Genomic DNA, 17,107 nt, shown 5'->3' on the forward strand with positions numbered 1-17,107 from the left:
CCTGTAAAACCATCATCTCCGACACCTCATCTCCAGTCACCAGAAATATCTCTTATTCTAACCGTGTCCCACAGAATCTCCTGTCTCCTGTAACCCAGTTGTGGTGTAGTGATAAGAAGTAAAAGTAAAACACCAACATTATTAGAAATAAGATGTAAAACACGTAAATTCTTCTGATCCCTATATCTATTTGGCATACAGAAATAATCTGGAATAAGCTGAATAAATCAAATTTTGTTTAATTTATGGAATATTGCAAATTGTGTTACAGCACACACCTCTGCCTTTACTCCCACTTGTTGTATAACCTATGAAGTATATATAAGTGTATTTTCTGGAATCTAATGTAAGATGTGTCATCTCAAAGGCTCTTAAGCACCTGAGTCCAGTCTTAGATTTAAAGGAGAACAGTCCATCAAGGGCAAATTCTGAATTAAGTTCAGAGTCAAGTGTGGAAATTACTTCTATTTGACCCATGGTAAATAGTTTTTTAATTGGGGAGACAGAGAATTGCGGGGAAGCGTCACTAAATTGGACACTAATATCGTGCCACAGCTGCAAGTAACGAATGAAGGCGGAATTGAGGAGAGAAAATTCCTGTCGCATCAGTCATCTGAATATTATAATTCTGTCTCTTTTTTTTTTAAAATTGTGTATGTCACGAACACGCTCCCAGCTGCCGTGACTTTGGGATGTTCGCTGTATGAGATCACACACGATTTCAGCCCGCAGTATCTCTCTACCTATCACACAGGTTATATACCTACGGAATCGCCCCCAACACCGCGCTCTCACACCCCCGGACACTTCAGGTATTGCCACCACCTATTGAGTACGGGCAATAGGACCCCAATATACTGTCCCACACTGGCACACAGGCTTCTAGTTATCCACAAACTAACAAGACCCACACCAGCACACACAGGGTTAATGCTTCACACCTCCAGACTGTTGCACAAATGTAAATGCAAGCACACACAGCTTGTTAATCAAATGTATCAACAAATCACACACTGGCATTCCAAGGGTTAACTTGGTCGAGCAATCTGCCTCTTCTAAACAGGCTAATGGATTCGTTAGAGTATCAAGGACGCAACTTATTACCGTATTTCCACATGTATAAGACGCACCTTTTCCCCCAAAATTTTGGGTCTAAAAACTGGGTGCGTCTTATACAGTGGTAGTAGCGCTTACCCTGTCAGATGATTCCTCTGTCCGGTAAAGTCTTCTTTCTTCTGTCCGTTCTGATCCTTATGCTGGAAAGTCACTTACCGTCCTCTTCGCAACTGTTACGCTAAGGAGATTAAGCAGATTGTTAGTAAGAATGCATCTATTTTGGAACTTGATGACCATATTGGCCATCTTATTAAGAAAAATCAGATGACTGTTTTTAGAAAATCAAAAAATCTCACGCACCGGACTGATAGGACCGAAAGAACATCAGGTTAATTTCTCCTATTAGATATACGGGACTCTTATTCAGGCTGAGTGAGAACCACGATCTCCTGATCATGCACACGTAGTTGTGCCGCAGAATCAGTTGAGAGAGAGGAATCTTTTCCCATTAGCTATTTGGGATATTTGAACCTATCCTATATAAGGGACTTTGAGATGTAATCCTACAGGTTGGAATCTTTTTACACTCAGACGATTCTACGTTTCTAAAATCTTGGACTTTATATATCTAGGTCCTCAATGAGCATTATTTCCATACTTATATATATTGACAATCCTTCATGGTGTTATTTTCTACTTTTTATTTTCTGAATTTTATTAGACTACTTATATGAGATAGTTTTGTATATTGTATATATTTATTCATGATTAGGTGTCTATGGCCATATTCACTGTTTATGTTATTAATAAAATACCCTTTTGAAATGTATACCTAGCGCTCCTACTTTTTCCCTTTTTGGTATAGTCTGTTCACATAGGTCCAGAATCTATTAGTGACGCTGCTGGTCTACATTTCTAAGATCGATACCTAGCGCCCAATATTTGTGTGTTATCTATTGCTAGCATATTGTTATTGGATTCATATTTCTATATACCTGTATAGGCTTTCACATGCTGTCTGCCATTATCACCATTTATTTATAAAGCGCCACTAATTCCGCAGCGCTGTACAGAGAACTCACTCACATCAGTACCTGCCCCATTGGAGCTTACAGTCTAAATTCCCTAACACACACAGAGACAGAGAGACACACACACACACACACACACACAGACTAGGGTCAATTTGTTAGCAGCCAATTAACCTACCAGTAGGTTTTTGGCATGGGGGAGGAAACCGGAGCACCCGCAGGAAACCAACGCAAACACAGGGAGAACATACAAATTCCTCACAGATAAGGCCATGGTTGGGAATTTAACTCATGACCCCAGTGCTGTAAGGCAGAAGTGCTAACCACTACGCCATTAGGAACTTAAATTAAGACATTTCTTATTTAATATTCCTGTTTTTTCATGTAGCACCCAAATATCAACTTTAAATTTCAGTGTACAAATAAGCTATCAAGTATTTGTGTGCTACATGAACAAACAGTCAGTATTTAACTTACGTACAAAGCCGAAAACTAGTTTGCACCTCTTGCATTGTAACATGGTTTTATCCAGGAGACTTAAATGAGAAATTTCTTAATTTAAGTTCCTTAATGAATCAGGCCCCAGATTTTAACCATGTCTCAAAACTGAACTTGTGGTTCCCTGGCAGTTAGTTTCTGTGTTTCACTTTTCCTCTGACTTGACTCATCGTTTAGAAGGTCGTTGAGTAGCTTCGTGAAATGATGATTTTTAGATGGATGGGCTTATTACTGGGTCTGGATATCTTACATTTACTGGTGGGACCATTGCAGCCATATTGCTTCCAATTCTCCCTCGTTTCCTCCTTTTCTTGCAGACATTGTGCTCCCACTTTTCCTTGTTTACCTGAAAGATAACTTTTCTTGTACTGTTTGTGTCAGTTAGATGTATTTCTGAGCTGGTGGTGCTCTCTCATTGATGTCCCTTCCTTGTTTCCCATGAGTATTAAGCGTTACTTCAACCGATGCCTCATTTCAGCCTATAGTGGTCTGTGGATTACATATTAATCAGGAGTTTGTCTTATCATCCCTGTGCCCCATCCATGGAACATTAAGGAGGTGGTGCTTCATTCTCTGGATGTTGTGATCTGTTTACCTGTGTATCTCTTATAAAGCAGTAGTTACATTGGGGGATGTCTTTTTAAGGGGCACAAGAAGGAGCTGGGGAACACACCAGGCCTTTTTGGCAATTGAAGAACTTGTTCCCTCCAGGCTTATGACTTATTTGACTCTTGCAGTAGGTTATTCCTGGGCTGTGCTTCATGAGGGCTCGGTGGACCAGGTTTGCAGAGCAACCACCTGTTTGGCTCCTCATATATTTTCTAAGCTTTATAGCATTGATGTTGCTGTTTCAGTGTTGGTTGTGTTTGGCAGAGAATTCCTCCAATCAGCTGTCTCCCATTATGGATTATAGTAGTCAGTGTACCAACAATACTGTAATCTATGTTCTCCTACAGCTGGCAAAGCAAGAAGGATTTTTGAACTTACCATTAAATCCTTTTCTATAATGTTTGTAGTGGGACTCAGACCATCCCACCCAGGAATGTATTTGTATTTGTGTCCTCTTCGGCTGCTCCTGTTTTCCTCTCCTTGTTTGGTAAACTTTGGATGATCAGGTTTATAGGAGGTTATAAAGGAGAGGATGGGTCTGTTGTCATACAGTACCCGCTTCCTAGAGGGAGGTAATAACCCGTCCCCTGTGTCCCTCTACAACTGTGGGACAAAAGTATTTGCTGGTAAATATTAATTTTATTTCCCATCATCAAATCATGTAACTACAACAAAGTTAGTGAATTTGGGTCTATTTTAAAATAAAGTTACATTCATCAATCACACACAAGTCTTCTAGCAACAAACAGAACAAATCATAGCACAAAATCACTGTGTCCATCTGCTCACTACCTGTACACACAGCAGTCACACACTGTGCTGAGCTTCCCACCCACTATTAGGTGCAATTATAGGACAAGGTTTTCACATCAAACACTGAACCTGAAGACCACACAGAGCTCTGAGCTAGTCTCTCCCTGCAGGGATCTGCTGGTTGGTCGGACATAATGGGCCTTGTAGTTAGTCCCATAACAGCTGGAGAACCACTGACTGCCTGACCCTGCACTGGGCAGATCACAGCTAATATCTGGTTGGCTGCTATGAGTTACTGTACACAAGGTATGACGCAGGATCTGACACTAGGTTTAGAGAGGAGGAGGTTATAACCTGTTAGGATCTGTAACTGTGAAAGCCGTGTACCATTTATAAGGGTGTTGCTTCCTCTACCTAATTGACAGAATATTGTGTCCTCATTTGATATTCCAGCGTCCTGTTGTCTGTGTTATACTGATTCTCCAGTTATCTGCAGACAGTTCCTGATCTCTGATTGTCTCCTGATCACTCCTACAGTTTATCTTTACTGTAATTACCATCAGTTATTCTGTTGTTTCCTGTTCCTAATTCCATCTCCTCTGCTTATTTCAGAAAAGAAGTCTGACTACAAGACCACCAGAAGTAAGTATTCTGTTATATAGTGCTCTGTCTCTGTGGTGTATATAGTGTAATCATTGTACAATGTGTGTGAGGAGGCTGCTGTCTCTGTGGTGTATATAGTGTAATCATTGTACAATGTGTGTGAGGGGACTGCTCTGTCTGTGTGGTGTATATAGTGTAATCATTGTACAATGTGTGTGAGGAGGCTGCTCTGTCTCTGTGGTGTATATAGTGTAATCATTGTACAATGTGTGTGAGGAGGCTGCTTTGTCTGTGTGGTGTGTATATAGTGTAATCATTGTACAATGTGTGTGAGGAGGCTGCTCTGTCTGTGTGGTGTATATAGTGTAATCATTGTACAATGTGTGTGAGGGGGCTGCTCTGTCTCTGTGGTGTATATAGTGTAATCATTGTACAATGTGTGTGAGGAGGTCTGTGTGGTGTATATAGTGTAATCATTGTACAATGTGTGTGAGGGGGCTGCTCTGTCTCTGTGGTGTATATAGTGTAATCATTGTACAATGTGTGTGAGGAGGCTGCTGTCTCTGTGGTGTATATAGTGTAATCATTGTACAATGTGTGTGAGGAGGCTGCTCTGTCTCTGTGGTGTATATAGTGTAATCATTGTACAATGTGTGTGAGGAGGCTGCTTTGTCTGTGTGGTGTATATAGTGTAATCATTGTACAATGTGTGTGAGGGGGCTGCTCTGTCTCTGTGTCGTATATAGTGTAATCATTGTATAATGTGTGTGAGTAGGCTGCTCTGTCTCTGTGGTGTATATAGTGTAATCATTGTACAATGTGTGTGAGGGGGCTGCTCTGTCTCTGTGGTGTATATAGTGTAATTATTGTACAATGTGTGTGAGGGGACTGCTCTGTCTCTGTGGTGTATATAGTGTAATCATTGTACAATGTGTGTGGTGTATATAGTGTAATCATTGTACAATGTGTGTGAGGAGGCTGCTCTGTCTCTGTGGTGTATATAGTGTAATCATTGTACAATGTGTGTGAGGGGGCTGCTCTGTCTCTGTGGTGTATATAGTGTAATCATTGTACAATGTGTGTGAGGGGACTGCTCTGTCTCTGTGGTGTATATAGTGTAATCATTGTACAATGTGTGAGGGGGCTGCTCTGTCTCTGTGGTGTATATAGTGTAATCATTGTACAATGTGTGTGAGGAGGTCTGTGTGGTGTATATAGTGTAATCATTGTACAATGTGTGTGAGGGGACTGCTCTGTCTCTATGGTGTATATAGTGTAATCATTGTACAATGTGTGTGAGGGGCTGCTCTGTCTGTGTGGTGTATATAGTGTAATCATTGTACAATGTGTGTGAGGAGGCTGCTCTGTCTCTGTGGTGTATATAGTGTAATCATTGTACAATGTGTGTGAGGGGACTGCTCTGTCTCTGTGGTGTATATAGTGTAATCATTGTACAATGTGTGTGAGGGGGCTGCTCTGTCTCTGTTGTGTATATAGTGTAATCATTGTACAATGTGTGTGAGGGGGGCTGCTCTGTCTCTGTGGTGTATATAGTGTAATCATTGTACAATGTGTGTGAGGGGGGCTGCTCTGTCTCTGTGGTGTATATAGTGTAATCATTGTACAATGTGTGGGAGGGGGCTGCTCTGTCTCTGTGGTGTATATAGTGTAATCATTGTACAATGTGTGTGAGGAGGTCTGTGTGGTGTATATAGTGTAATCATTGTACAATGTGTGTGAGGGGACTGCTCTGTCTCTGTGGTGTATATAGTGTAATCATTGTACAATGTGTGTGAGGGGGCTGCTCTGTCTGGTGTATATAGTGTAATCATTGTACAATGTGTGTGAGGAGGCTGCTCTGTCTCTGTGGTGTATATAGTGTAATCATTGTACAATGTGTGTGAGGAGGCTGCTCTGTCTGTGTGGTGTATATAGTGTAATCATTGTACAATGTGTGTGAGGAGGCTGCTCTGTCTCTGTGGTGTATATAGTGTAATCATTGTACAATGTGTGTGAGGGGGCTGCTCTGTCTGTGTGGTGTATATAGTGTAATCATTGTACAATATGTGTGAGGGGGCTGCTCTGTCTGTGGGGTGTATATAGTGTAATCATTGTACAATGTGTGTGAGGGGGCTGCTCTGTCTCTGTGGTGTATATAGTGTAATCATTGTACAATGTGTGTGAGGAGGCTGCTCTGTCTCTGTGGTGTATATAGTGTAATCATTGTACAATGTGTATGAGGGGGCTGCTCTGTCTCTGTGGTGTATATAGTGTAATCATTGTACAATGTGTGAGGGGGCTGCTCTGTCTGTGTGGTGTATATAGTGTAATCATTGTACAATGTGTGTGAGGAGGCTGCTTTGTCTCTGTGGTGTATATAGTGTAATCATTGTACAATGTGTGTGAGGGGGCTGCTCTGTCTCTGTGGTGTATATAGTGTAATTATTGTACAATGTGTGTGAGGGGGCTGCTCTGTCTCTGTGGTGTATATAGTGTAATCATTGTACAGTGTGTGAGGGGGTTGCTCTGTCTCTGTGGTGTATATAGTGTAATCATTGTACAATGTGTGTGAGGGGGCTGCTCTGTCTCTGTGGTGTATATAGTGTAATCATTGTACAATGTGTGTGAGGGGGCTGCTCTGTCTCTGTGGTGTATATAGTGTAATCATTGTACAATGTGTGTGAGGGGGCTGCTCTGTCTCTGTGGTGTATATAGTGTAATCATTGTACAGTGTGTGAGGGGGTTGCTCTGTCTCTGTGGTGTATATAGTGTAATCATTGTACAATGTCTGTGAGGGGGCTGCTCTGTCTCTGTGGTGTATATAGTGTAATCATTGTACAATGTGTGTGAGGGGGCTGCTCTGTCTCTGTGGTGTATGTAGTGTAATCATTGTACAATGTGTGTGAGGGGGCTGCTCTGTCTCTGTGGTGTATATAGTGTAATCATTGTACAATGTGTGTGAGGGGGCTGCTCTGTCTCTGTGGTGTATATAGTGTAATCATTGTACAATGTGTGTGAGGAGGCTGTTCTGTCTCTGTGGTGTATATAGTGTAATCATTGTACAATGTGTGTGAGGGGGCTGCTCTGTCTCTGTGGTGTATATAGTGTAATCATTGTACAATGTGTGTGAGGGGGCTGCTCTGTCTCTGTGGTGTATATAGTGTAATCATTGTACAATGTGTGTGAGGAGGCTGCTCTGTCCCTGTGGTGTATATAGTGTAATCATTGTACAATGTGTGTGAGGGGGCTGCTCTGTCTCTGTGGTGTATATAGTGTAATTATTGTACAATGTGTGTGAGGGGGCTGCTCTGTCTCTGTGGTGTATATAGTGTAATCATTGTACAGTGTGTGAGGGGGTTGCTCTGTCTCTGTGGTGTATATAGTGTAATCATTGTACAATGTGTGTGAGGGGGCTGCTCTGTCTCTGTGGTGTATATAGTGTAATCATTGTACAATGTGTGTGAGGGGGCTGCTCTGTCTCTGTGGTGTATATAGTGTAATCATTGTACAATGTGTGTGAGGGGGCTGCTCTGTCTCTGTGGTGTATGTAGTGTAATCATTGTACAATGTGTGTGAGGGGGCTGCTCTGTCTCTGTGGTGTATATAGTGTAATCATTGTACAATGTGTGTGAGGGGGCTGCTCTGTCTCTGTGGTGTATATAGTGTAATCATTGTACAATGTGTGTGAGGAGGCTGTTCTGTCTCTGTGGTGTATATAGTGTAATCATTGTACAATGTGTGTGAGGGGGCTGCTCTGTCTCTGTGGTGTATATAGTGTAATCATTGTACAATGTGTGTGAGGGGGCTGCTCTGTCTCTGTGGTGTATATAGTGTAATCATTGTACAATGTGTGTGAGGGGGCTGCTCTGTCTCTGTGGTGTATATAGTGTAATCATTGTACAATGTGTGTGAGGAGGCTGCTCTGTCCCTGTGGTGTATATAGTGTAATCATTGTACAATGTGTGTGAGGGGGCTGCTCTGTCTCTGTGGTGTATATAGTGTAATCATTGTACAATGTGTGTGAGGGGACTGCTCTGTCTCTGTGGTGTATATAGTGTAATCATTGTACAATGTGTGTGAGGGGGCTGCTCTGTCTCTGTGGTGTATATAGTGTAATCATTGTACAATGTGTGTGAGGGGCCTGCTCTGTCTCTGTGGTGTATATAGTGTAATCATTGTACAATGTGTGTGAGGGGGCTGCTCTGTCTCTGTGGTGTATATAGTGTAATCATTGTACAATGTGTGTGAGGGGGCTGCTCTGTCTGTGTGGTGTATATAGTGTAATCATTGTACAATGTGTGTGAGGGGGCTGCTCTGTCTCTGTGGTGTATATAGTGTAATCATTGTACAATGTGTGTGAGGAGGCTGCTCTGTCTCTGTGGTGTATATAGTGTAATCATTGTACAATGTGTGTGAGGGGCTGCTCTGTCTGTGTGGTGTATATAGTGTAATCATTGTACAATGTGTGTGAGGGGGCTGCTCTGTCTCTGTGGTGTATATAGTGTAATCATTGTACAATGTGTGTGAGGGGGCTGCTCTGTCTGTGTGGTGTATATAGTGTAATCATTGTACAATGTGTGTGAGGGGGCTGCTCTGTCTCTGTGGTGTATATAGTGTAATCATTGTACAATGTGTGTGAGGGGGCTGCTCTGTCTCTGTGGTGTATATAGTGTAATCATTGTACAATGTGTGTGAGGGGACTGCTCTGTCTCTGTGGTGTATATAGTGTAATCATTGTACAATGTGTGTGAGGGGACTGCTCTGTCTCTGTGGTGTATATAGTGTAATCATTGTACAATGTGTGTGAGGGGACTGCTCTGTCTGTGGTGTATATAGTGTAATCATTGTACAATGTGTGTGAGGGGGCTGCTCTGTCTCTGTGGTGTATATAGTGTAATCATTGTACAATGTGTGTGAGGGGGCTGCTCTGTCTCTGTGGTGTATATAGTGTAATCATTGTACAATGTGTGTGAGGGGACTGCTCTGTCTGTGTGGTGTATATAGTGTAATCATTGTACAATGTGTGTGATGGGGCTGCTCTGTCTGTGTGGTGTATATAGTGTAATCATTGTACAATGTGTGTGAGGAGGTTGCTCTGTCTCTGTGGTGTATATAGTGTAATCATTGTACAATGTGTGTGAGGAGGCTGCTCTGTCTGTGTGGTGTATATAGTGTAATCATTGTACAATGTGTGTGAGGGGCTGCTCTGTCTCTGTGGTGTATATAGTGTAATCATTGTACAATGTGTGTGAGGAGGCTGCTCTGTCTCTGTGGTGTATATAGTGTAATCATTGTACAATGTGTGTGAGGAGGCTGCTCTGTCTCTGTGGTGTATATAGTGTAATCATTGTACAATGTGTGAGGGGGCTGCTCTGTCTCTGTGGTGTATATAGTGTAATCATTGTACAATGTGTGTGAGGAGGCTGCTCTGTCTCTGTGATGTATATAGTGTAATCATTGTACAATGTGTGTGAGGGGGCTGCTCTGTCCCTGTGGTGTATATAGTGTAATCATTGTACAATGTGTGAGGAGGCTGCTCTGTCTCTGTGGTGTATATAGTGTAATCATTGTACAATGTGTGTGAGGAGGCTGCTCTGTCTCTGTGGTGTATATAGTGTATTCATTGTACAATGTGTGTGAGGAGGCTGCTCTGTCTGTGTGGTGTATATAGTGTAATCATTGTACAATGTGTGTGAGGAGGCTGCTCTGTCTCTGTGGTGTATATAGTGTAATCATTGTACAATGTGTGTGAGGAGGCTGCTCTGTCTCTGTGGTGTATATAGTGTAATCATTGTACAATGTGTGTGAGGGGGCTGCTCTGTCTGTGTGGTGTATATAGTGTAATCATTGTACAATGTGTGTGAGGAGGCTGCTCTGTCTCTGTGTGGTGTATATAGTGTAATCATTGTACAATGTGTGTGAGGAGGCTGCTCTGTCTCTGTGTGGTGTATATAGTGTAATCATTGTACAATGTGTGTGAGGAGGCTGCTCTGTCTCTGTGTGGTGTATATAGTGTAATCATTGTACAATGTGTGTGAGGGGACTGCTCTGTCTCTGTGGTGTATATAGTGTAATCATTGTACAATGTGTGTGAGGAGGCTGCTCTGTCTGTGTGGTGTATATAGTGTAATCATTGTACAATGTGTGTGAGGAGGCTGCTCTGTCTCTGTGGTGTATATAGTGTAATCATTGTACAATGTGTGTGAGGAGGCTGCTCTGTCTCTGATGTATATATTGTAATTATTATACAAGATAAATATAGTTTGATCTTCTTACAGCCTCAGACACGTCCTCTGACTCCTCCAACAACCTAGAGAAAGCCTGAGTGTAAGTTATTGAACAATATTTGTGATCCTCGCACATGAACATGATTGAAATACAGTGTTGATGTAATGTGTTGGGATAGAGATGTGGAATTAGTAAACGTGGTGTTACACATCTGTCTCTATTATTAGAATGAAAGAGGTTATGTGATGGAAGTTGTCACAAACAGCACTCACCTGAGTCTGCGTGAAGTGTGTCTGACGTGGTCTGTCTGGCACTGATTATATTTTCCTTTTTATATGACACAACATTAATTCCAAAACTGTCAACACAAAGATTTGGTATCACAGACCTCGCTGTAAGGAAGTCTCATTTACTTCCTTTATTCAGAATGCAATCACAATTTATATCCAATACAATTAAACTTCTAATCAACCAGAGTTGTAATTAGTCAAATAATACCCTGTATTTCAGTTATGTAGTGTTTATATTAATAACTGAGCTTCCCAGCATGTGAATTTGTTAAGAACACAAAGGCAGAACTTTATTACATGTATTTTAATACCGCAAAATAGCCAACAAATCATAATAATGTGACATACAACATTAAAATGTAAATCAATGTACTTTAAGATAAAAGGAGAAAATCCAGACATTGAATCTTAACATTTCTTATCTACTGCTTGCAGAATTATGGATCATACCCCAATGAACTTGGTCGCCGGGTAAAATAAACATTGTGCTTTTGTCTCATGGATTTAAAAAAAAAAAAAACATATTTACCCCTCGAACACCCACCTTTTTTTGTGATGTCACTGGGGGAGGTGTGTGTGTGTGTGTATGCCAGTGGGACATATGACACTTCTTTTCAAAGCACATTTCTTTCTTATGGCTTTTTATACTGTAATATATTTGGGCCCTGTACATCATAGATATATAATTGTGTTTTTAATAAACAGGTTACACATTTACACACAGATAGGTACCAAACATGAATATGACAGATCTAATATTTGGGGTGATTTTTTCTGTACCAGTGACTTGTCTGATATGACTGTGCTGCAGAACAATTCGTAGCTGATTTATATTATAGCAAATAGTGATCATTATATCTATATTTATCATAGTATTATGTTACAAGGACAGTGAGGGAACAGAGTAATAGAGCTTAGCACTAGGTTAGACATCTTTTCTTGTTGTTAGAAACCACAAATATTAATATATCAGCTTTTTATGACCAAAATGTAAGGGCCATAGCCAGCATATATCTATAGTTCAGTTCTCGTCCTCTCTCTGGTAACATTTATTCTGTTTGTGCCTTTTTGTAAGATGAACAGATGACCACTATTGCTGTGTATGTAGATACTTATTATCTAATATGTATTATTAGCGATTTGTTCTAGATAAACTTTGAGACAGACAAGTTTACAATTGACTGTTAAATAGATCAGGAATCGATCTTATTTAGATTATACTTTAAGCATATTTAGATCACTATAAAGATGTATTTTGTGATTGAGAGTTTTTATTCTTTGTCACTGTAGATCCAGAGGCCACATAAAGGAGAAATGCAGAGGCTTCCGCTGCCATAGACCGGGCAGATTCCCACCCTTCACCCTGCTTGTTATCTGCTTGTTGTTATTAATACTTCTAATGCTGTGTAATATACAGGGAAACTGTCATATACAGTAACTCAGTTTATATACAACAAATGTCCTGATCGTGAAATGGAATCCTGGACACTATATGAAGGTTACTCCGCCCCTTACATGATAACTCCTCCCACAGAGAGATCCCCCCTCAAAGTATTACACAGGTTCCCCACTTGTGACTTTCACCACTACCTCATTACTGCTGCTGAGTCCTCCAGGTGCAGAGCATGCTGGGTAATATAGATCTCATAGTAATATTAAAATGTAACCAAACGGCCTGAGTCATTAAGGAGAGCAAAGCATTAAAAATTAGCAACTTTGCACCTGGGCAAAACCATGTTGCATTGGAGGGGGAAGGTCAATTTAAAATGGGGGGACAGATTTATAATTGGGATAGGGCCTGTCCTAGATTAACTTTAAATGTCAGTGTAAAATAAAACTATCAAGTATTTGTGTGCTCTGTGAAAAAACAGCCAGTATTTAACTTTTGTGCAAAATAATAAACTAATTTGCACCCCTTGCATTGTAACAGGGTTTGTCCAGGATCAGATTTACTCCTTTTTTTGCCTTACTCTCCTTAATGACTCAGGCCCATAATGAATGAGTACAGGTGGCAGCTGATTGGACGGGTCCTGCGGTCATCCAGTCAGGTGATGTCCCTACTTAAATATTCATTTGACAAATTTTGAACAGCACTGTTTGCTCTCTCTATTACCCACAGTGTTCACATATCAAGTGTTCAGTATTCTTATTTCAAGTGTTCTTATATCAATTGTCCTTTATTCTTATATCAAGTGTCCATAATTCTTATGTGAGGTGTTATTATACCCAGTGTCCAATATTCTTATATCAAGTGTTCATATATCAAGTTTCCAGTATTCTTATCTGAAGTGTTATTATACCCAGTGTCCAGTATATTTATATCAAGTGTTTATATATCAAGTTTTCAGTATTTTTATATCCACTGTTCATATATCAGGTGTCCATAATTCTTATGTGAAGTGTTATCATTGCCATTGTCCAGTATTCTTATATCAAGTGTTCATATATCAAATATTTATATATAGTCCAAAAAATGTTTTTCTTCTTTTGGTCTTCAGCCCTGAGTTACACTGATAATACAACCAGTCATTGTGTCTCTCCTTAAAACGAATTATTCACCATTGTGTCATAATTAATTACTGATCAATATTTCTCTTATACAAAGTGGGAGAACTAAGAAAATCTATATGGTGAAGTCCTAGTATTATAATCTTACCTTATGATCTTTTTTTATTGCACTCACAATTTAGAAAAATAAATAAACTTTGATATAAATGTTTATTGCAGTCACTGTTTTCTCCAGCTACACCTACTACTAGGATCGCTGGACTGTCGTCATCTCGTTGTAAATCTTAAACTCTCAGAGACCCAGTGGAGAATAAATAACCCTATAGACCTAATAGTGTATTATCCTGATTGTAAATTGGCCCAGGTTGCGAAATACCTCTTGGTAATAGTCCCCAACCCTGTGATCCCATTACCCAATTTAATGTTGGGCTTTAGTAAGTTTGGTGATCAAATTTTAAAATGAATTATACCAAATCAATGGCCCTAAACCTTTTGATTGCATTGCACACTTTAGATGGACTCCAACATTCCTTCCCCTTCACCTGTCACCCCAGTCACATCATATATCATATATTAACAAAAGATCTATCCAACTTGTATAAGGCTAATTTTATCCCTTTGATTCCTAAGTTCTGCAGCTGGCGGCCTCAGGGTTTCTCCTGGCTGCCGAGATTAAATATCATTAAAATGAATACTCTGCTAAAGATTTTGTACCTCCTTCAAACAATCCCAATCCCTATTTCTCCCAAATATTTTTTTGATCTCCAAAAACTAGTTTGTGAATTTATGTCAATGGGAAAACCTCCTAGATTCCGTCATGACATTCTTTATGGGCGGAAGTCATAAGGTGGTCTACAACTGCCCCTATTTGCTCAATATTATCAGGCTGTGCAACTCAATAGAATATTGGAATGGACTAGGGCTGTTAACTCTAGACAATGGGTCCATATTAGGGTCATGCGATGGGGGTCCCATCTAACATACTCCCGTGCTTACCCAAATTCCATCCCACTATTGGCTCTACAATTCAATGCTTTACTACACTACACACTCTAAAGTTTATATCTTCTCCGTTATCTCCTCTCACCCCCTAGGTTTCTAACCCAGACTTCCCTCCCGGACTGCCACCAGGAGTATTTAGGTCAAGGTCTGACGGCAAGGTGATCAGGAGCAGTCAGCTGGTGGTGGTGAATGGTAGAGTATGCGCCGTCTCTCTTTTACAGGAAATACTGGGCCTTCCATCATCTGAATTTTGCTTATGCTTGCAAACTAGACATTATTTACAGACTAAGGCCATTATGGTGGGGTCAAGTAGGAGACTTTGCTTTGCATCTCCAAACACACGATTTCATGTATTTATAATATGCTCATTGTTAATCTTTATTCCTCCCTATCAGGCTATGCCATTGTGGGATAATGATTTGGGGAGGTCTAACTACGACCAATATTGGACTAAAATATCCAAATATACTCTAGCTACTTCCATTAGTCTCTCCATGCTGAAGACGCAATATAAAGTCCTCTCTTGCTGTAGATGTGGTTAGGGTTCAGGATATCCCCTACACATTTGGTGGACCTGCCCTGCCATAGTTACCTCCTGGCACAGTACTAAAGGGAAAGGAGTTATACTACCGCACCAACTCTAGAGCCATGACCCAGTATTTATAATCTATCTCTAGGGATAATTCTTTCACTCCCTTCTATGATTTTATAGGTATTGATAATATCTTATTTTATAACTGCCGTGCAACCTAAAACTAGAGAATAACTTGATAAAGAAGAAAAAGAACAGTAGTTTTTGAAACTAGGTGCACTATGGGCCTATATCATTAATTGTTATCACTTGAACTATCCTTTTAAAAAATAACTTTTATTGGATATAATATTAAAAGCGAAATATAAAATGATATCAATATAATTAATAAAATAAAAATTAAAATACAACTGGATGCACTGTGTATCTATACCTATATATCCAAACCAAAGAATATATGGTAAGAAGTCTGTATAAGTATTGAAAATATGCAGATATATTATTGTGGGATCAGTGGTCAATTATCTTCCACTGATATGAATAATCAAAACCACCACTTCAATAGGATTAGTAAGGACTATAGTAATATATTTCTAAGTCCTGATCAGAATATTATATAACCACCAACCTGAAATAAATTAACATCAAGGGATTAGTGTTTGATCTGTGTAAAAGCAGATCTTGGCTTGCAGTTCAACCAGGGTAAATGCTTAATTGAAAAAGATCCCTGGAAGCATAACAAGACACTATGCTGTTGACTATCTCCTAAGCTTTCCACTCACGCCATAGGCAAACCGAGAGGGGGTTTCCTAGTGCCTGGATACCCCCCTCGAAGCCTGGGGCACTGTATAATTGAGGTGGCTGGACCATGCTCCCGCTTCACACAGCTCTGCTTGAAAAGGGAGAGCTGCATGCACCTAACAGTAGTGCACGCAGCATTGCCCATGTATATTATGGGGATAGGAAGAGTTGGAGAGCAGCCAAGCACTGTCTAAAATTATAGCCACGCCCCCATGCATGCTGGTCACGCCCACTGGTGGCGTAGTGTGGAAACCCCCCTCTACAAATCCTGCGTTTGCCCCTGCACGCTGTATTGGTAAAAGCAAGCCTGCATAAATTAGCATAAGCCATCAGCTGTTAAGCATGAGGTCAGCCAGAGTCTAGAACTAAAGTTGAAAGGTATAATCTCTTCATATGCAAACAGGTTACGGGTGGTGACTTGCTAACTACCTACTGATTTCCACACTATCTCTGGGTTTATAAGGGTAAGTTTGCATTGATAATCCCCTCCATATAAAGAATCAAAGTGCACCCAGCGTTAACGTGGACGCGCGTTTCACTGTGTGTTGCTTAATCAAGGCAAGCCGACAGAATGAACTGACAGTTCTTATATACTGTCAGTTCCGAGTTAACAAAATGATGTCACGAATGGGAGCCAATCAAAGGTAAGTATCAGAATGATTGACTATATCATCTAAAAATGAGAAGCGAATCCTCCTTAGAACCGCCCTCCTTTTGTTGGATTAGCAAAACTGCAAATAAGTCTCTGCACAGAATAGTATTTCTCTCGGGTTTAATATTGAGAATGAAAGTATTTTTGATAAACCGATCATACTAATCGGATGCTTACAATGTGACCTCTTGTTTCTAAACTAATACTTCCCACGGGATTTATATTGAGAATAAAAGCGTTTTCATAAACCGATCATACCGATTGGAAACTTACAATATGATCTCTTATCTCTAACTATTAACCAAATTGTCACGGACGGATGTCTTTTGTTCGCTCACTTATGAACGTTATTCGAGTCAATACTACGTGGCCAAAGTTCATAATACTGCTAATGAATGATATAATATAAGCTCTGTTCTGAGCCAACTGTATGACATCCTGAACTGGAGCCATTCATGAGTGAGTTTCCACTATAATTGGCAGTGTTATCCACTAATGAAAATTAAAATAGATCTTCCTTTTCCCGACTATCACTCTTTCATAT

At 40.3% G+C, this 17,107-nt stretch overlaps 1 protein-coding gene across 1 annotated transcript in view; it reads left to right on the top strand.

The window, feature by feature from the left end:
- Positions 1-13,787, top strand: part of LOC142101918 (class I histocompatibility antigen, Non-RT1.A alpha-1 chain-like) — a 43,222-nt gene extending 29,435 nt beyond the window's left edge. The window contains exons 6-8 of the mRNA XM_075186361.1: positions 4,560-4,589; positions 10,829-10,877; positions 12,359-13,787. Of these exons, the coding sequence (XP_075042462.1) occupies positions 4,560-4,589; positions 10,829-10,875 (77 nt within the window). The 3' untranslated portion in view covers positions 10,876-10,877; positions 12,359-13,787. The remainder of the gene's footprint in view (positions 1-4,559; positions 4,590-10,828; positions 10,878-12,358) is intronic.
- Positions 13,788-17,107: the final 3,320 nt, after the last annotated feature.

Source organism: Mixophyes fleayi, chromosome 9 (genome assembly GCF_038048845.1).
Source record: "Mixophyes fleayi isolate aMixFle1 chromosome 9, aMixFle1.hap1, whole genome shotgun sequence".
Taxonomy (NCBI): Eukaryota; Metazoa; Chordata; class Amphibia; order Anura; family Limnodynastidae; genus Mixophyes; species Mixophyes fleayi.